The sequence below is a fragment of the Falco punctatus genome (genome assembly GCF_963210335.1).
Source record: "Falco punctatus genome assembly, chromosome: 2".
Taxonomy (NCBI): domain Eukaryota; kingdom Metazoa; phylum Chordata; class Aves; order Falconiformes; family Falconidae; genus Falco; species Falco punctatus.
The window spans coordinates 63,200,093-63,216,371 of record NC_137581.1 but is presented as its reverse complement, the minus strand read 5'-3'; the positions used below and the strand labels follow the sequence as shown (position 1 = coordinate 63,216,371).

The following is a 16,279-nucleotide window of genomic DNA, read 5'->3' as shown; positions in this document are numbered from 1 at the left end:
TCTCCTTTTTCTGCTTTAATCTTTTTATTTCTTCTATACCCAGTGTATATTTCTTTTCATCTTTTTGATCCTCTTCAGCCTGGTCCCTTTTAAATGTTCTGTTACATATTATCCCTAGGATAAGACTTAAGTTGATTTTCATGCCATTCCTTTAAAAATTTTAAAGAATTTTGAATATCAGTTTGCTGATAAATTTTCTTTGAAGCGTGTAATTAGAAGTAGCACACTTGGTGGTTTTTTTCTTTCAGCATGTAGTGTATTAAATTGACATTTTCCCCTGAATTCACCTGCTTGCAGTTGTCTAAAATCCTTTCATTGTTATTAATTAGTTTTGTTGTTGTTTTGTTGTTCTCTTCTTCAGGTGACAAAGGTGAATCCTGTGCCTTGTGTGATAAAGTAGGACCACCTGGACTTCCAGGGCCACAAGGGCCACCAGGTCCAGCAGGTAAAAACTCATTAACTACCTGAGAATTAACTACGTAGGCTAAAATCTAAAAATGCAACATATATGATAAAATTAATTACTTTTTGTCCCACTAATGAAATTATTTGTGAAACTAGTGAAAGGAGAATGGAATATTCCTATTTTTGGCCTGATTCCAAATATGCCACAATGGAGGCTCTTTGCAGACTGTGGCCTAAATATTTTCACAGAAGACTGGGAAAGTGAAAAATAATGTGGGAAGCATTTGCCCTATGTGCCCAGGCTTGGCAGCGGCCCATACATACATTCCCAATCCTAGCCAAAAAAAGAAAAAAGCTATTTTTCTGCTGCCATATGAGAGAAGTGCCACATGCAAACAATGATATTGTACCTAATGTTTGTTCTAGTGGCTGTTAAGAAAAATGAATAAAGTTTAGGTAGTTTCAAGACTGCAATGGTTACATGATAGGTCTGAATAGTAAGGTTAATTCATTCCTAAGTCAAATGAATCAACTTCTGAGTTTATGAATGCAGACACATATAGCACATAAGCACATGAATCCAGACAATTTCACTGACTTTAGCAGCATTATGTTGATGTGACTGGGGATGAAATAAGACACTTTGAGAAGGGTCACAAAGAATTCAGATGAAATGAGCTATTTGTAAAAGCATGTAATAAACAGAATTGTGTTTTTGTCTCTCTGATAAGGTTTTCCAGGACAATCAGGTTTCAAGGGTGACAGAGGCTTACCTGGACTTGATGGCCTTCCAGGGGTACCTGTAAGTAATGCCTTGCCAAATGCTATGTGTCCTATGAGATGTGATCAAAAAACATGTTATTGTCAATGTGGTTGTATAATAGTTCTGTTTAAAAAGAGACCAGCACAGTGATATGATAAAATTAAGGAACAATGCCTAGCAAAATAAACTAGGAAGCAGCATGGCTGAGCTATGAGAGTTAAAAAAAGCTGTCAGAAATGGGTTATATTTCTGTGTGTGCCCATCATATGGAGTCAGCAGGACACGTGACCTTCTGGCTGAGCAAGCTAAGCAGTGGAGTTGGGTAAAAAGTAGGATTTCACAGCAAATAGATGCAGGTCTGCCCTGACCTTCTCACGAGTCTTTCCAATAACTCTTTGCTGCTGTGTACATATATACTGAGAGAGAGGCAGTGCCATCTAGTGTAGCGTAAGCAGTCTAATATTAGCATGCAGTATACTTTGGCAGTTTGTCTGAGTTTTGAGATGTGTGCAGTATGTTCCATAAAACATAATTAGTTATCAGGAAAGCTAAGTACTTTTGAAGAAATAAAGGAAATCTGTGAAAGTGGATAGTACACTGATAATATGATCACTTGAAATTTTGCTGACACAGCGCAACATAGCTTTCAGTAAGTAAGGCCGGCTATCAGAAGCAGAACAGTCATAAGCATATCACTTGTCTAAAATGTAACACAAATTACTCCTAGATGAGCACTGTACTAGCACAACTACATTTGATCTTGTCAGAGTTCACTTGAGTGTCCCTACGTACACTGTGGTATGCTGTCAAGACCTACCTTAGCATACATGTTCCTGTAGTGTAACGTGGATTTTGACACCATTTCTAATGTAAGTAGACTGAGTTTGTCGGAGTCTTCCCAGACTTTTTTCCCCAAAGCTGTTTTCTCCTTCCAGCTGATCACTTTTGGCAACATAACTTCCCAGTGACATTCATGTGCACTGCCTTTAACACACCAGTTACTCAAGCTCCCTCTATCACCAGTGGTGTGAGAGAGGCACCTTCAGAAGTTAAACCAACCACCTGTATGAATTCCTTAATCAAGGAATCTATTTCTTTCCCTTGAGTATAATAAAGCCTAGATGCCTGAATTCAGCCAATGAGTTAGCTGAAATGGAATCCATTCTCTATTTCCAGTACGATAACCAAGATTGTATCACTCAGTGACTGAATTTACTATAATGCCAATGGGATCTGTGAAAGAAACAGTGGAGAAAAATAAAAGATATCCTAATGTATTTAAGCTTTTTTCGTGTCTGCATTTTGTTCTCACCACATGTTTTGCCACACCTTTATATTTTCCTTTTATTGCCTCTTAAGTTCTGTTCATGTCTTTCATCAGACAAGGACTGGCTGCTGTTCTGAATGCTTTTAAACTTGTTTTGCTCCACAAAGTTCAGCCAGGTGGTGATCCAGCATATAGTTTAGCTTGGAAAAACTACATAGAGGCCAGCCTTGTGAGCTCACATTGTTTAGAGCCGTGCCAGAGCATCAGAGTCTGATCCAGGACCCACGGAAGCTAATGGAAGGATAGCCTTTGGCCGTATTCTGGTTGAGGTTTAAGTGGAGGGCACACATCAGCCATAAGCAGTGGACATTGCCCGTGAAGTTTGTGCTTTACTACCCTAGCTTTGATTCACATTGTTCCTGTGAGAAAATTTCATCTAGGTCCCAGAAATTATGTAGGGAAAAATTGGCATTCTGGAAATCCTATAGTGTATTATTAGGTAGATAATTTCTTCACAGGAGACCTTACAAAACTCTTTTCTGAGCATGTGCATGGTATTCTGATAGTGCCAAATGGCTGTGATTTTTAATTGTACAAAATCAATGAGCATTAGTAATGAAGGGGAACGTGTATTTGCTTCAGCTAAATGTCATAAATAAATTACCCAGGGAGAAGCTTTCAGCCTTCAGCTTTAGCTCTTGTGCAAATAATATTTGAGTTTTGTTTAAGACAACTAATTTCATTTCATGGACAAGCTATGTATTTTATGAATATTAGTTGATTTAAAAGCTTTTGAAAGAAGGAAAATCATGGGTGGGGCTTGTATAAGCAGTTCAACCCTATAAGTTTGACTGAGTTTGTCTTTGCATAATGGAATTGTGTCATTTTCCTGTATTGGTACTACTGCTGGTATTGTGAATTATCATGGAATTTTTGTAGAGATATTTTTGTTGCATTTCTGTTAGGGAAATAGGTTCCACAGTTACAGAATTCAGTATTTAAAGTTTGGAGCAGACACTTTAACTCTGAAATACCTCTTTAAAAAGCCTCATTTACTGTGATGCTGATATTGTATAAATGCGCATAATTGAAAGCCAGTGGATAGTCCGTTGAAAATTCAGAGTAGTTTTGTGGTGTCATGGCCTTTAGTTCTTGTGTAAGTGGTGTAAGTTTATGTGCACCATCTAAAATAATACACCTGTGATATGATAAATGACAAAATGGTCAAGACAATGTGCATTAATTCCTTAGTCACACTGCTGTGTCCTGGAAAATATTCTCATTTGACCTCCTTAGTTGAAAACTTAATGGTTTACTTGATTTCGGTCTAGTCTTTAATTTCTGATTTTTTTTTTTTTCTGTTGTATCAGTTGAAGTGTTGGTAGGGCAACTGACGACATTTGAATTTATAAAATTTCAGGGGCCCCCCGGCACTCCAGGACTTATGGGCAGTCCTGGGGCAAAAGGAGAACCAGGAGATTTTACTTATGATTCTATCCTGAAAGGTGAAAAGGGAGATCCTGGTTTCCCAGGACAACCAGGTACTCCTGGAAGAGAAGGAAGACCAGGAAAAGATGGATTGCCAGGTCTCCAGGGTCCAAAAGGAGCATCGGTATGTGTGTTTCTTTATGTTTACATATTGTCCTGCTGTATGTTTATTATGTTTACATACTGTCCTATACCTTCCATCTTTCAGGCCAGAATTCATCTGCTTTTATGCCCTAGACATGCTTTATGTTCATTGGTCATTTGTTGGTCCACATCTTGTCCTTATCTTGAGTAGTTCATTCTTGCTCAGGGGAAGACTCCATTTTCCTTGGAACCAGTGAAGAAGACAGTCCTTCAGCAACAGACTATTTCAGAGTTAGATTTTAGCCCTTTCCTTTTACTTGTCGAACAAGATTACTTCCCCCACAAAGCTGTGGGCATGGACAATGCTTTTTTTCCTTTTTCACTTTCTTACAGCTCGGTGGTGAGAACTAGTGTGGATGATTTAGCTGGTATCTGGAGATGATTGAAGGAATGCAATTATCCAAGTAGAGATTGTTAAGACAAGGTTCAACTCTGTTCTAGCATACTTTTCTTGTGAAAACAAATGCTTCAAAGTCTTGCTCTAATAGAGAGTTCAGTGTGGTATGGATGTGGAGCTGAATGCGGAGCTCACATGTCCTCCCAGATCCACCACTGGGAACACAGCCTACATGTCCAGTTAGCTGCACTGAATACTAGGTATGATTTCCATGTGCTATTCCATATGGACCCCAGTTCTGTTTCCATTGAACTCAGTGATAAAAAGTCCACTTTCTTCAGCATTACAGATACCTGTGCTAAATCCAAGTTAGAAAATATTCAAAGAAAGAGAATGACATGTTCTGTCTTGCCAATCAGGCAAGAATTACATTTATACTTTCCAAAAATTAGGGTACAGCTGGCTTGAAAGGAGAACGTGGTCCCCCTGGCCAACCTGGATTCCCTGGAGTACGTGGTGAAAGAGGTTTTCCTGGCCCTCCTGGGATAGGCACTGCAGGATTACCTGGTGACAAAGGAGACAGAGGCTTTGCTGGAACCCCAGGTTTACCAGGCCTTCCAGGTATTGCTATTGTATGCTTAAAAAAATTGAAAATAAACATACCCCTTAAGTGTTACAACTTAGAGGATCACTGGATCTTAAGATTGAAATAAAGACCTTCTAATTTAAATCTGTGTTTGCTTTCAGCAGTATAATAGCAGCTTTTTGAGGGAAATTTTCTTGAAGAATTTCTTATGCCAAATGGGATGGTTTAATTAAATTCCCTTGTTTAATTTCATCACTTCCTGTACTTAATACATTTTTACATTCACAGGAGCAAAGGGTGAAGCAGGACGAACTGTACCACTCCCTGGACCTCCTGGGGCGGATGGCCTCCCTGGGCCACCTGGTTTCCCTGGACCCCAAGGTACAGTAGCCTGTTAATCTTTGTCTGATGATCATAATGGTTCTGTTCCCCAGAAGCTAGACTTTGTATTAACATTTGTCTTGTTTTGACTTGCAAAGGTGACAAAGGGAATCCTGGGCTTCCAGGTAGACCCGGTCTGCCAGGAGAAAAAGGTGCTGTTGGACTGCCAGGTGTAGGGTTCCCTGGACCTCCAGGACCCAAAGGTAAGATAAATTTAGCCATCTAACAAAGCTGATGTAACTGAGTGTGGATGGAGGCCTGTAATATCATCCAGACATGCCTGCATGAGATATGGGAGGTGCAGCTGAAGAACCTCCCTTCCAAAATTCCACAAGCACCACAATAAGCATACTTTCAACACACACTTGCTGTGTGCAGTGATGCGGTGCAGATACAGACAGTATCAAAGCTACTGCCAGAATGGAAAAGTGATATAGCACAACATATTACACTGCAGTAACTGAGGTTGCTGAGAGATGAGATGACCTTTCTGAGAGATGAAGCACTGTGTGTAGTTGGTCCAAAAAACGTGCTGATGTAACTATAACATTCTTTGGCCGGAGCTTCACAGCTCTGCTGTGTCCCAGGTGGCTGAGAGTGGTTTAGTTACAATACCAGCTCATTCAGCATAAGTTTAGTCTTCACTGCATGGCCATTGTCAGAGTATGCACATAACTTAGAGGGAGTCTAGGTGTTCATACTCTATTTACAGATTTTGGGGAGATGTATTTCATAGTGCTGCTACTCATTTAGAACTATATGACTGAGCTTTCAGCAGCCACCTCAATACCCAAAATTCTTGTGTATCTTATTATTTAATTTAGTATTATTCCACAGATCAGTGAACTGAGAGGGTCAGAAATAATAATGAGAAAGGGCAAATCTTTACCTGTGACCACCTCTAGTTCCTCCAAGGCTCATGTGGGACGAACCCGAACGGAGGAGGTTGGTTGTATCTGGAAAAGGGTTTCTGTATGCTCTTTGATGCCAGTAAGAAAGGGATGGCCTATCAAATACATTTCTTTCAGGGACTTTTCCTTGAATTCAGCTCTGCCCAGTGCCTTTCCTGGGGCTTAGCCTAAAAGCTGGATTTCCCACTCCATGAGACCTTTGCCTGGGAGAGGAGCTTCATCTCAATTTGTTCAGTGTGTGCTTGTGTTGAGTGAGTGCTGTCTTCCAAGTGATTTGCAGAATGTTGTGTGTATTCTTTCTTGCATTCCCAAGGTGCAGTGCACGGGCCAGTTGTGGCATAGAAACCTTCTGTGTGCAGCCCACAGTGGCGTGTGTAAGAATGTTACGCAGCGCCTACAGAACTAAAGGTGTTGATTTGCAGATGGATTTTGTTGTGCATCCCTCAGTCTGGTGCCCCACACGTTAAGTTGCCTTTTTTAGAGAAGACTTTGGGAACCCAGTTTTGCAGACAGGATGTTTCTCAATGACATGAACCCACAAAGCTGTTCATTTAAGAGGAGACACTCAACATTTATTTCTTCTGGGTGGCTGTTCCTCATCAGAAGCCAAATGCTGCACGAAGCTCAGCATTTGAATCTCTATTGAGACATTTGGGTGCTGGCATCTCTAGAAGTTTGACATGAAGACTACACAGACCTTTTTAAACTTATCCCTGTGAGGTAGTTCAGTTGGAGGCTTGAAGAAACAGCGGAGGACATTTACAGGCAGAGTCAGTAACTATGTGAGTTTTGATTTCTTTTATAGGTTTCCAAGGTCAGCCTGGTTCGCCTGGTCTGCCGGGGACTCCGGGAACCCCTGGACTGGATGGTTTGCCAGGTGTACCAGGTTTACAAGGTCAAAAAGTACGTGTCAGCTGCTGGTACTGTTACTTGTGACTGCCCATGTTAACAGGAATGTGTGCAAAGATCCTGCTCTTTAAAAAAATAATAATAATGTTGGCCAAACTGCCCTTCATCTTATGTTTTCCACTGTGCACACAGAGGAACAGAGCAGATGGATGAATGCTTGACATTAAAGCTAAAGGGCTTACGGCTCCCCCTTGAAGTCATGTATAGCGCTCTGCATCTGAGTGATTTAAATACACTCAGTGAATGAATTCTTGGTTTTGATGTCTATTGTGTTTCTTTGGCTAGGGTGAACCTGGTGTAGGTCTACCTGGCCCTAAGGGGTTGCCAGGCCCTCCAGGCCCTGCTGGCATCCCTGGAGAAAAGGGAAATCCAGGACTGCCTGGCTTACGTGGTGAGCAAGGCTTTCCGGGCATACCTGGACAGCAAGGATTCAGAGGTAATGTCGTTGGAAAAATGCAGATCTCTATTTCTATATCTTTTTAAAGGCACTCCCCTACAGATGTAGCAAGAAGTCTATTCACCACTGAAATATCCTACTGATATCTCAGGGAATCACCCTTTTTCCTTCTCCTCGTTTTCTCCTACCAACCACTGGTAATGAATGCTAGCTGCAAAGAGCAGCCCTTCCTCCAAGCCTGGGTGGGAGGTATTAGAGACCGAAATGAGGTCTTCTTGGGCTGGTGCTTCCAAATTGCCTTGTCTAGCATCTTCAGCAAGAAAGATTTCCAACAACATTGGAGGACGCTCAGCCTGTGTGTCTGTCTCCCCACAGGAGACCCTGGCCTCCCAGGACTGCAAGGCTTGCCAGGCTCTCCAGGTGCACCGGGGGTGGGCCCGCAGGGATCACCAGGACCTGCTGGGCAGCCAGGACCCCAAGGACCACCAGGTGAGGGAAAAATACTCCCATGATGGTGCTTAGGAGAGGACTTTCGGCATAAATGGATATTGGCATTGGTGAAAGTGTTGCTCGTGAGCTGTTGTGCAGTGTGAGGTCGGTGGGGGTGCACGGCGGGGGCATGTCAGTGGTCCTCCTCTGTTTGGTCCAAAACACAGGGCTAGGCCTCCTGAGAAGCTTTTTGTTCAGTCCCCTTGGGTCATCGATGGATAATATATACAGGATCAACGCCTCACTCAGAAAATTAGGACTATTTCTGCTGTCTGGCTTTGAGTCTTCGTTCTTCATGCCATATAGTGTCCGAACCGCAGGTGGACGTTATCAGATATTCTTGTTAATGTTGTCTCTGCTCTGTTTAGGACTAATCCTGTATCTTCTGTTTTTCCCAGGATTTCCTGGAATAAAAGGAGAAAGGGGCTTCCCTGGTGTCCCAGGCCTAGATATGCCAGGACCAAAAGGGGATAAAGGTAGCCAGGGCCAGCCCGGAGTGCCAGGGTCTGTGGGGCTACCCGGCCTGCCAGGTCCGCAGGGGGCTGTTGGGCTGAAAGGATCAGCAGGTAAATGTCTTTCCTTCGGAAACCAGCATCTTTGACAACTGTTTTATTAAGTTGTGGTCATAAGCCCTTGTACTCTGTTAGAAAGTGATCCATCAAACAGCCCAAGCTTGAGAAAACACATGAGCTGACGTCAGTAAGGCAGCTCTGGGCACGTGTAGCTGAACTGCTAAAGTCCTTTGGTGGATCAAATCCAGCAACTTGCAGGAACTAGCCTTTAGCCTGTAATAATAAAAGGGGATTATTTTGCATGGTTTCAGTGACACAATGTGGTTTTAATAATGCCTTTGTTAGTGACAGTATTGTTTACTGTAATAGGAAGTTTTAAGAATTTGTCAAAAACCCATTACAAACTGTTTCATCCTGGTTTTCATAACACTATTTTTACTGTTGTTTTCTCTATCAGGCTGTTTAGGTTAATAATTTTCTATGTCCCATTCTTCTTTAATTAGGGCAATTCCTAATATGATAGAGAGTAAATAACTCTGTTTCTTGTACTTCTTTACACTGCTTGTTTTATTTCTGTTATTCACTGTTTCACTTTGGTTTCAGGAGCCAAAGGAGAAATGGGAGTTATGGGAACTCCTGGGTTGCCAGGAACTCCTGGACCAGTTGGAGATCCGGGGTTGCCTGGTGAAAAAGGTGAGAGAGAGATTTTTCACAATCAAAATTGTAAAATCCACCTTTTTCCTGGCAGAAGTCAAGTCTGTAAATAACCAAATGTAAGGAGTATGCTTGGCCTAAAGAATGCTTTATGTCAATTAACTTCTGTGTAAGTTAAAATAGTGTAATTTAGAAAGCCATATCTTAGAAGCAGTCATGTATTTGGGCACCAAGCAAGATTTTTGATCCACTCTCCAACATTGTAGGTGCGAGGATGCTATAGATACTGCTCCAAGAAAAATACTGTGTTTGAAATTATAAAAAGCCACCAGGAAGGTCTTCATTAAATCCTGTATTACTGCCAAACTCCTGTCTCTGTTGTTTTGAGACTCTAAAATTAATGGCTGTGAAGTGGGAAAAATATGCCAACTTTTTTGACAGAGCTGTTGTGAAGTCTTGATATAGAATAACTTGGTACAAGATGAATGAGATGTTCTAGAGCATTGTATTCAGTGCTCAAAATTTGAATAAATAGCTGATTTCACTTGTTGCCTACTAAATATTTTTGCGAAGCTTTATATGCCACTATAATATTCTGTGCTATCCCTTTATAGGTAGCCAAGGTTTCAAAGGTGTAGTTGGACCACAGGGTGATCCTGGTGTCAAAGGAGATAAAGGTGAAGCTGGTCTCCCAGGAAAACCTGGAACGATGGACACCATGGACATGGTTAGTCTCAAAGGCCAAAAGGGAGATCAAGGAGAAAAAGGTAACTTCAGTCTCGAACTGTGCATAAGCGTAATTAACACTCATACACTCTTAAACAGCAATGCTTTGAGTTCAGTTGTATATGTTTTATACAACATTTTAAAAAATAAGATTAAAGAATTTCGCGCAGCAAAAGCAGGTATTTTTCCAGTATCGTTCAACTCCATAGAAACAAAGATTAATCACAGACAGAAAAGGCTTTGGTTGTATGGAAGAGGTTCAATTTGCTCTTACAAAATCCATTTTACTTATTTTATCAGAAAACTCTTTCAAAAGAAAAGAAAAGAAATTTTAATAGTAGAAACCAGAGCTTGCCAGAAGAGAAAAGCTGTCTTTCATGTAAAACATATAGTGGAAACACTGTTGTGGCCATGAAGGCCAACTGATACTGCAGGAAAAAGTGGGCAGCCTTTTTTGGCACGCATGTTTCTCTGTGACCTGAAGAAATTTCAGGAAAGATGCACTTGTATGCCACTGGTACCAAAAGATCAACTTATGTCAGTTTAGAAACATCTGGAAATATGCAGGAGAAAGGCAATCAGCTTTCTGTTTAGATACTTAATAGTGGTAGAGATATTAGTTTTTTTTAGACAGTGCATTCTTTTTTGGATTTTTAGTTTTACTACTACATGGAAATTTAGTTGTTTAAGATCATTCTGCCTCCTGGGTGGGTTTTTTCAAAGAAAAAATAATGTGTATTTTTATATATGTATTTGTCCTTTTTTAATTATGATTTACTTTTTATTACTAAATTGCATAAAAATTTGTAAATAAACGATAACTGTTTTAGTTAAAATAGAAGTGTAGGGCTTAGAAGGGAGCTACCGAGATCAGGTAGCCTTCTATTTCCCTCAGCCAAATCCTTCCTCCTTTCATTGTGTATCATGTTTTCTGAAATAATTATCATTCTTGTTATTCTTTCTGACTTCTCCCCAGTTTGGCTGCATCCTTGTTAGAGTGCACTTTGCTGAAACAAGTGAAGTACTTCATCTCAGGGCCTGCTAGAAAGAAATTTCCTTTTCTTGAAACAACAGCCAACTTAATTTGTGATCAGCTGTAATCCTTAGTCCTTTACTTCTGAACTGCTGCCTATGCAATCATTTTTCATTTTGCATGCATGCTTTTGACTTACCACCACCACATATGTGGTGTATTGTGCTTTTTGAATTTTATGATATTGATTTTCTACCTTTATTCCAACTCTTCAAAATCCTTCTGCAGTCTAATCCTGTCCTCTTTTCAAAGCCTTTCCAATTTAGTGTCATCTGTACATTTCATCAATATATTCTCTCTCGGGCCCAGAACAGAGCACTTGAGACTCCTTTCCAGTTTGCAGTGAGTCACCAATAACTATACTATATTTGGACTGTGGGAACAGGAGAGTTTTCCTCTGGGTATCTCATATCTCCATGTCCTGACTACTTGTCAGAAGACCTGGGCTCATCTGTCCCAGCTGAGTCTCAGAGAAACCTAGGCATGTGAATAGGCAGAGCCTCCCAGCTTGGACAGCCAGGGACTGCAGGGGAGGGCAGGAGCAAGTGTGGAGTGGATCTGCCTCTAAGCTGAGATGCAGTGTCTGAGAGCACTTGTGTATTTGATGAGGTTCCCAGCCTATAAAGATTTCATCTCGATTAATTTTTCCTCATTTGTTTCTGATCTTGATATATATGGTGGTATGAAAAGCTTTAAAACAAATCCACATAGGCTGTTTTTCATTACTTTCTTATCTACTGTTGACCTGTAGGTGGACTGATTGCTAAATAGTTGTATTTCCTTTCCAGAAATACAAATTAGGCACATTGGATACATGCATATAAAGGAGCCTTTGCTGAGAAATTCAGAAATTCAAATGGTTCATTTCTTTTAGTTTCTAACTTAATCTCTCCAGTACTAATAATGCATGCTTGCAAACTTGTATGCTCTACCTTTTCCGGACCACACAGTCTACAGATTGGCCTGGCTCACACAACCTGGAAGAGTAGGTTCCAGACAGACCGCAGCCTGAAAATTTGTGCTGCTTTTCTGCCCATCTCATCCTTTTCAACCCAAAGATACTTAGTACCAGCAGAGAAAAATAACCTAGTTATACTCCATAACTTTGCTGATCTGTTAGCTGCCTTTATCTCTCTAGGCATGAATATCACAGTAATGTTTTGTAAAGCTTCTAAAATACAAACCGTGCAGAAAAGGTACAGTATTTTTACAGAAGATTGTCATTGATGTTTAATGAAAAAAAAATGGTTTTGAAATCTTGGGATGTTTTTAATAAATTCCACTTACTTAAAAACATTCAGTGAGCTATCGTCAGTAACCTGTAGTCCTGTACTATATATGCAACACTAACAGAAAGGGTTATGACCAAAAAGCTTGGATTGTAAAGCTGGAGAGAGGCACAACACAGGATAAGAGGTGGAGCCTTGTGGAATGGTGAAGATGCTTTAACATTAGATAGGACTGAGGAAACACAAAATTCTGGCTGTGAACTGGTTCTTCCCATGTACCGTTTTAGACAGCAGAACAGTCAAATCAATCATTTCTGTTAAAACCTGATACTGTCTGGCACTTCTGAAGTAACTCATCAATCTAACTCAAACACATGTTTGTTTGCAACTTCTTTTAAAGATGTAACCTGACTAGTAATTTGCACAGACACCTGTAAAATCGTAATAATTTGCAGCCTTTTCTCAGCACTGGTTTAGTGACTGGACAGTTGTGTTTTACTGAAGTGTGACTCTACTATACAATCTATGAAGCTTGAATTCAGCTATTTCCTTGTTCAGCAGAGAGAAGCAACAGTGATCAAAAATTAGCTAGAAGGATTATTACATGACATTACAGTGAATTTTGATAAAACTGATCTCACTCTGTGTGTTTGCTTGGTGTCTAGGGGACCACGGAGCAACAGGAGAAAAAGGGTTACGCGGGGAGTATGGAGAACCAGGAATTCCAGGAAAGGATGGTGAACCTGGTACTCCAGGACAGCCAGGTATGTCTGAAGCTAGCAACAGAGAGACTGTTCATCAGGTATTTAAAACCTCTTTAACTAATGGGACTCTTAATTTCTCCGCTGTCCGTAGGACCAAAAGGTGATCCAGGCCCCCCAGGGTACCCAGGAGATCCAGGAATTCCAGGACAAAAAGGATCAGTTGGTGAAATGGGTTTGCCAGGTACTGATGGCTGGGAATTCCTTCCTATTGTTTCCCTCAAGTGAATATAGAACAGAGACCTGTATGGAATATTTATTGGTTGGATCTACTAAACAGTTGCACTGTTTGCAGTGTGTGAACTTTAGGCTTTTGGGACATTTCTTTCTCAAGCCTGTTGTGATATACAATAGGATGGTTTCCCAAGTTTTTACATACACAGGCTTTAGCTGGATATGTAGGATTTGTGTATTTGTCACAGGCAGCAGTTTTTCAAACCTGTTTGTCTGTCTCTGCTAGCGTGTGAGCTTAAGAAGCATTAAACTTCTTGTGTATTTTCCCCCTTCTAAAAAGTTCGGTAAGTTGCTGCGTGCTGCATGTTAATCACAGACTGTAGTGGTCTGAGCAGAGTGATGGTGTGGAGGGGATTGGTAAAGAATAGAATGGAGAATAACCTATATCTTAACACGGAAGCTTTGTCTGGAGTCAGATGGCCTTGTGCCTAGCGTGTTTAGGAAATCAAAGGTGAAAACTGAAATGGTAAAGAGGAACAGAATAATTTGCTACAGCAGAGTCCCGTTGTCACTGAGTTCCTGTTAGAAACTATTCAAATCAATGTAAACTTCTGTTCAAATCATACTTTTAGCAAGAGCTCTGTTTACTCTGAATCCAGGATTACAACCTTTCCTTATGAGGAGAGCTTTTCTATAAAAAGTCCCATTTAGACGGTGAATTTCAAAAGTTAATTTACTAGCTGTTTTAGTGAATTACATTGGTTTTGTAGCTCTGAATAGCTAAGACAACACTGAGAAATGACTATCAACACTGCTAGGGTACCGCTAGTTCTGATACACCCATTTTTCCTTTTCTCTTGCTAGGAACACCTGGAGAAAAGGGTCTGCCAGGAGTACCAGGTTCACCAGGCACACCAGGGTTCCCTGGCCAAAAAGGTGAAAAAGGAGACAAAGGAGCACCAGGTTTTCCTGGAATTGGCTTTCCAGGGTCTCCTGGTGAGAAGGTATTTATACCCCTAAGGATTTAATTGTCTGTCTCTTCCAAGTACTTAATTTGAAAAGACGCTGTTGGCCTTTAAGCTATTTTATTATATTTTCTATTATGTTCACTTAAATACCTGATGAGAAATTTGAAAGCTGTGCATATGCATGGGTTTAAATGCATTCTGTTTGATGTGACCATTATCTCCAGGGTTCGTTCTTACTCTGTCTCTTCAGAATAGGCTAATTTACAGTGCTAGAAATGTCAGAGGGGAAGAACTTTTAAAATACTAAGTAAGTGCGTGCAAAGGGCTTCTTACAGAGTGAATAATAACACCGAAATAGCGTTTCTGTACTTTCACAGAGTTGCTGGAAAGCTGAAACAAACCATTAAATGCTCAGATACTACTGAAAAGAGAACTGTATTGATACTGTCTGTAAAGTTAATTGAATCTCTGGTAGTATTCTAATGGATTCTCATTTGTTTCACATTCATTTTCCTAGCTATACAATGGCAATAATCACGAATTTATAAGTAAAATTTGTAAAAATAAAACTTACTCATCTGGTTGTTATCAAACTTGCTGAAGACTTAAAAAAATATTTTTTGAAGGTGATTAAGCATAATAAGTAAGTTAAGAGGCTAATTTGGAAATGACTTTGTAAAAACTGTCATAAAATGCATAGAAAACTACTCATTTTTGTATGTAGGTATTAAGCAATTGCTAGAAAAGTCAATAATTCTGATAGTGGAATTTAATGCAAAATTTAATCCTAAATTACTTTGTTTCTAAATGGAAAAAGAATGAAATTCTTTGTAAGTCTGATGGATGAGGGGTGACATCTACCATTGCAAACAGAAAAAGCTGTTTCAGAATTAATGTGTGGATTTTATAATGTGTGCTGCTTCTTCTAGGGAGAACCAGGAAGAACGGGTAGTCCAGGTTTATCTGGAGATAAGGGTGAAAAGGGTAGTGCAGGAATTCCTGGAATGCCCGGTGCCCCAGGTCCCAAAGGATCCCCTGGCATGGCAGGATTTCCAGGCAAGTGTTTATGCTTTAATTAAACAGAAATGGCGGAGGAAAAGTAATGTGAAACTTAAACTAAATATCCCGCATATAAACTCACATCTTCTTGCTTTCTTTAGGGAGCCCTGGCCGCCACGGAGAAAAGGGTGAAAAAGGACTTCCTGGCTTAAGTGGCATTCCAGGTTTAAAAGGAGAACCAGGTAGATAAGAGATATAAAACGCCAAATGCTACTTGAAGTATTTATTGATCACCTCCAGGCACTAGCTGAAACAAATACTGTGGCATTCTACATTCATATTGGCTCATCTATTTCATGGCACATTTGTTCATTTCATAAGCAAAAATAGACAGTGCTGTTTCCCAAGTAAATCTAAGTCAGTGTAGTGTGGGGCTAATACCTATTTTGCACTGTTTGTGGAAAAGATTTTACCACCTTCCACAAGACTGGTGCTATAGCCATTAGTTCGTTCATTTCTGAGTTCATTTAAAAACAATAAAGTTGATCCATAGGCCCAGACCTGAATCACCACATTAGCATTATTACACAGATGTTAAAGAGGAAAGAGTAAGGAGGGGAGTGAGTCCATTGCTGTTACGAGTGTAGCATTTTTGAACTTGGAGCCTTGTGTTCTTAGTTTACTGGCTGCAGGACACATCAACTCATTGGACAATGGGCTGTGCTATTTACAAGTCTTTGTTGGAGTTCCTGCACTGTACACTCACTGAGATTCATGATAATTAGCTATATTAAAATCTGTAACACTTGAGCCATGTCTCACGCTGATTTAATTCAGAAGTAACCTCAGAGAAAAGTCACACTGAAGTCATTGCGCAGTATCTACTTTGTCTCTGTGGAAGCAAAAGAGTGACTCAAGCTTTTCTTTAGAGGAAGAAAATGTGTAAACAAAAGTCTGACGATTCTTGGGTGAAATGACAATGGCAATGATTTTTCAGGTGAACCTGGTGTTCCGGGTCCTGCTGGTTCCATTGGACAGAAAGGTGAACCAGGTTATGATGGGATTCCAGGTGCAGCTGGTGCCAAGGGTGAACAAGGTACTGTGACTGTCATGTTAATTTTATGGGGTACAAAAATGCAGAGAGAC

General features: G+C 40.4%; 1 protein-coding gene across 2 annotated transcripts in view; it reads left to right on the top strand.

The window, feature by feature from the left end:
• Positions 1-16,279, top strand: part of COL4A1 (collagen type IV alpha 1 chain) — a 125,817-nt gene that overhangs the window by 88,171 nt on the left and 21,367 nt on the right. Inside the window, exons 23-40 of one of the 2 annotated variants that reach the window (XM_080375526.1) lie at positions 362-445; positions 1,137-1,207; positions 3,856-4,047; positions 4,857-5,025; positions 5,279-5,371; positions 5,470-5,574; positions 7,088-7,185; positions 7,477-7,627; positions 7,964-8,077; positions 8,476-8,643; positions 9,193-9,282; positions 9,858-10,010; positions 12,897-12,995; positions 13,087-13,176; positions 14,031-14,170; positions 15,064-15,190; positions 15,295-15,375; positions 16,131-16,229. In XM_080375526.1, coding sequence (XP_080231652.1) covers positions 362-445; positions 1,137-1,207; positions 3,856-4,047; positions 4,857-5,025; positions 5,279-5,371; positions 5,470-5,574; positions 7,088-7,185; positions 7,477-7,627; positions 7,964-8,077; positions 8,476-8,643; positions 9,193-9,282; positions 9,858-10,010; positions 12,897-12,995; positions 13,087-13,176; positions 14,031-14,170; positions 15,064-15,190; positions 15,295-15,375; positions 16,131-16,229 — 2,124 coding nt within the window. Of the gene's footprint in view, positions 1-361; positions 446-1,136; positions 1,208-3,855; positions 4,048-4,856; positions 5,026-5,278; positions 5,372-5,469; positions 5,575-7,087; positions 7,186-7,476; positions 7,628-7,963; positions 8,078-8,475; positions 8,644-9,192; positions 9,283-9,857; positions 10,011-12,896; positions 12,996-13,086; positions 13,177-14,030; positions 14,171-15,063; positions 15,195-15,294; positions 15,376-16,130; positions 16,230-16,279 lie in introns of both variants that reach the window. The other variant, XM_080375527.1, reaches the window with a different exon arrangement.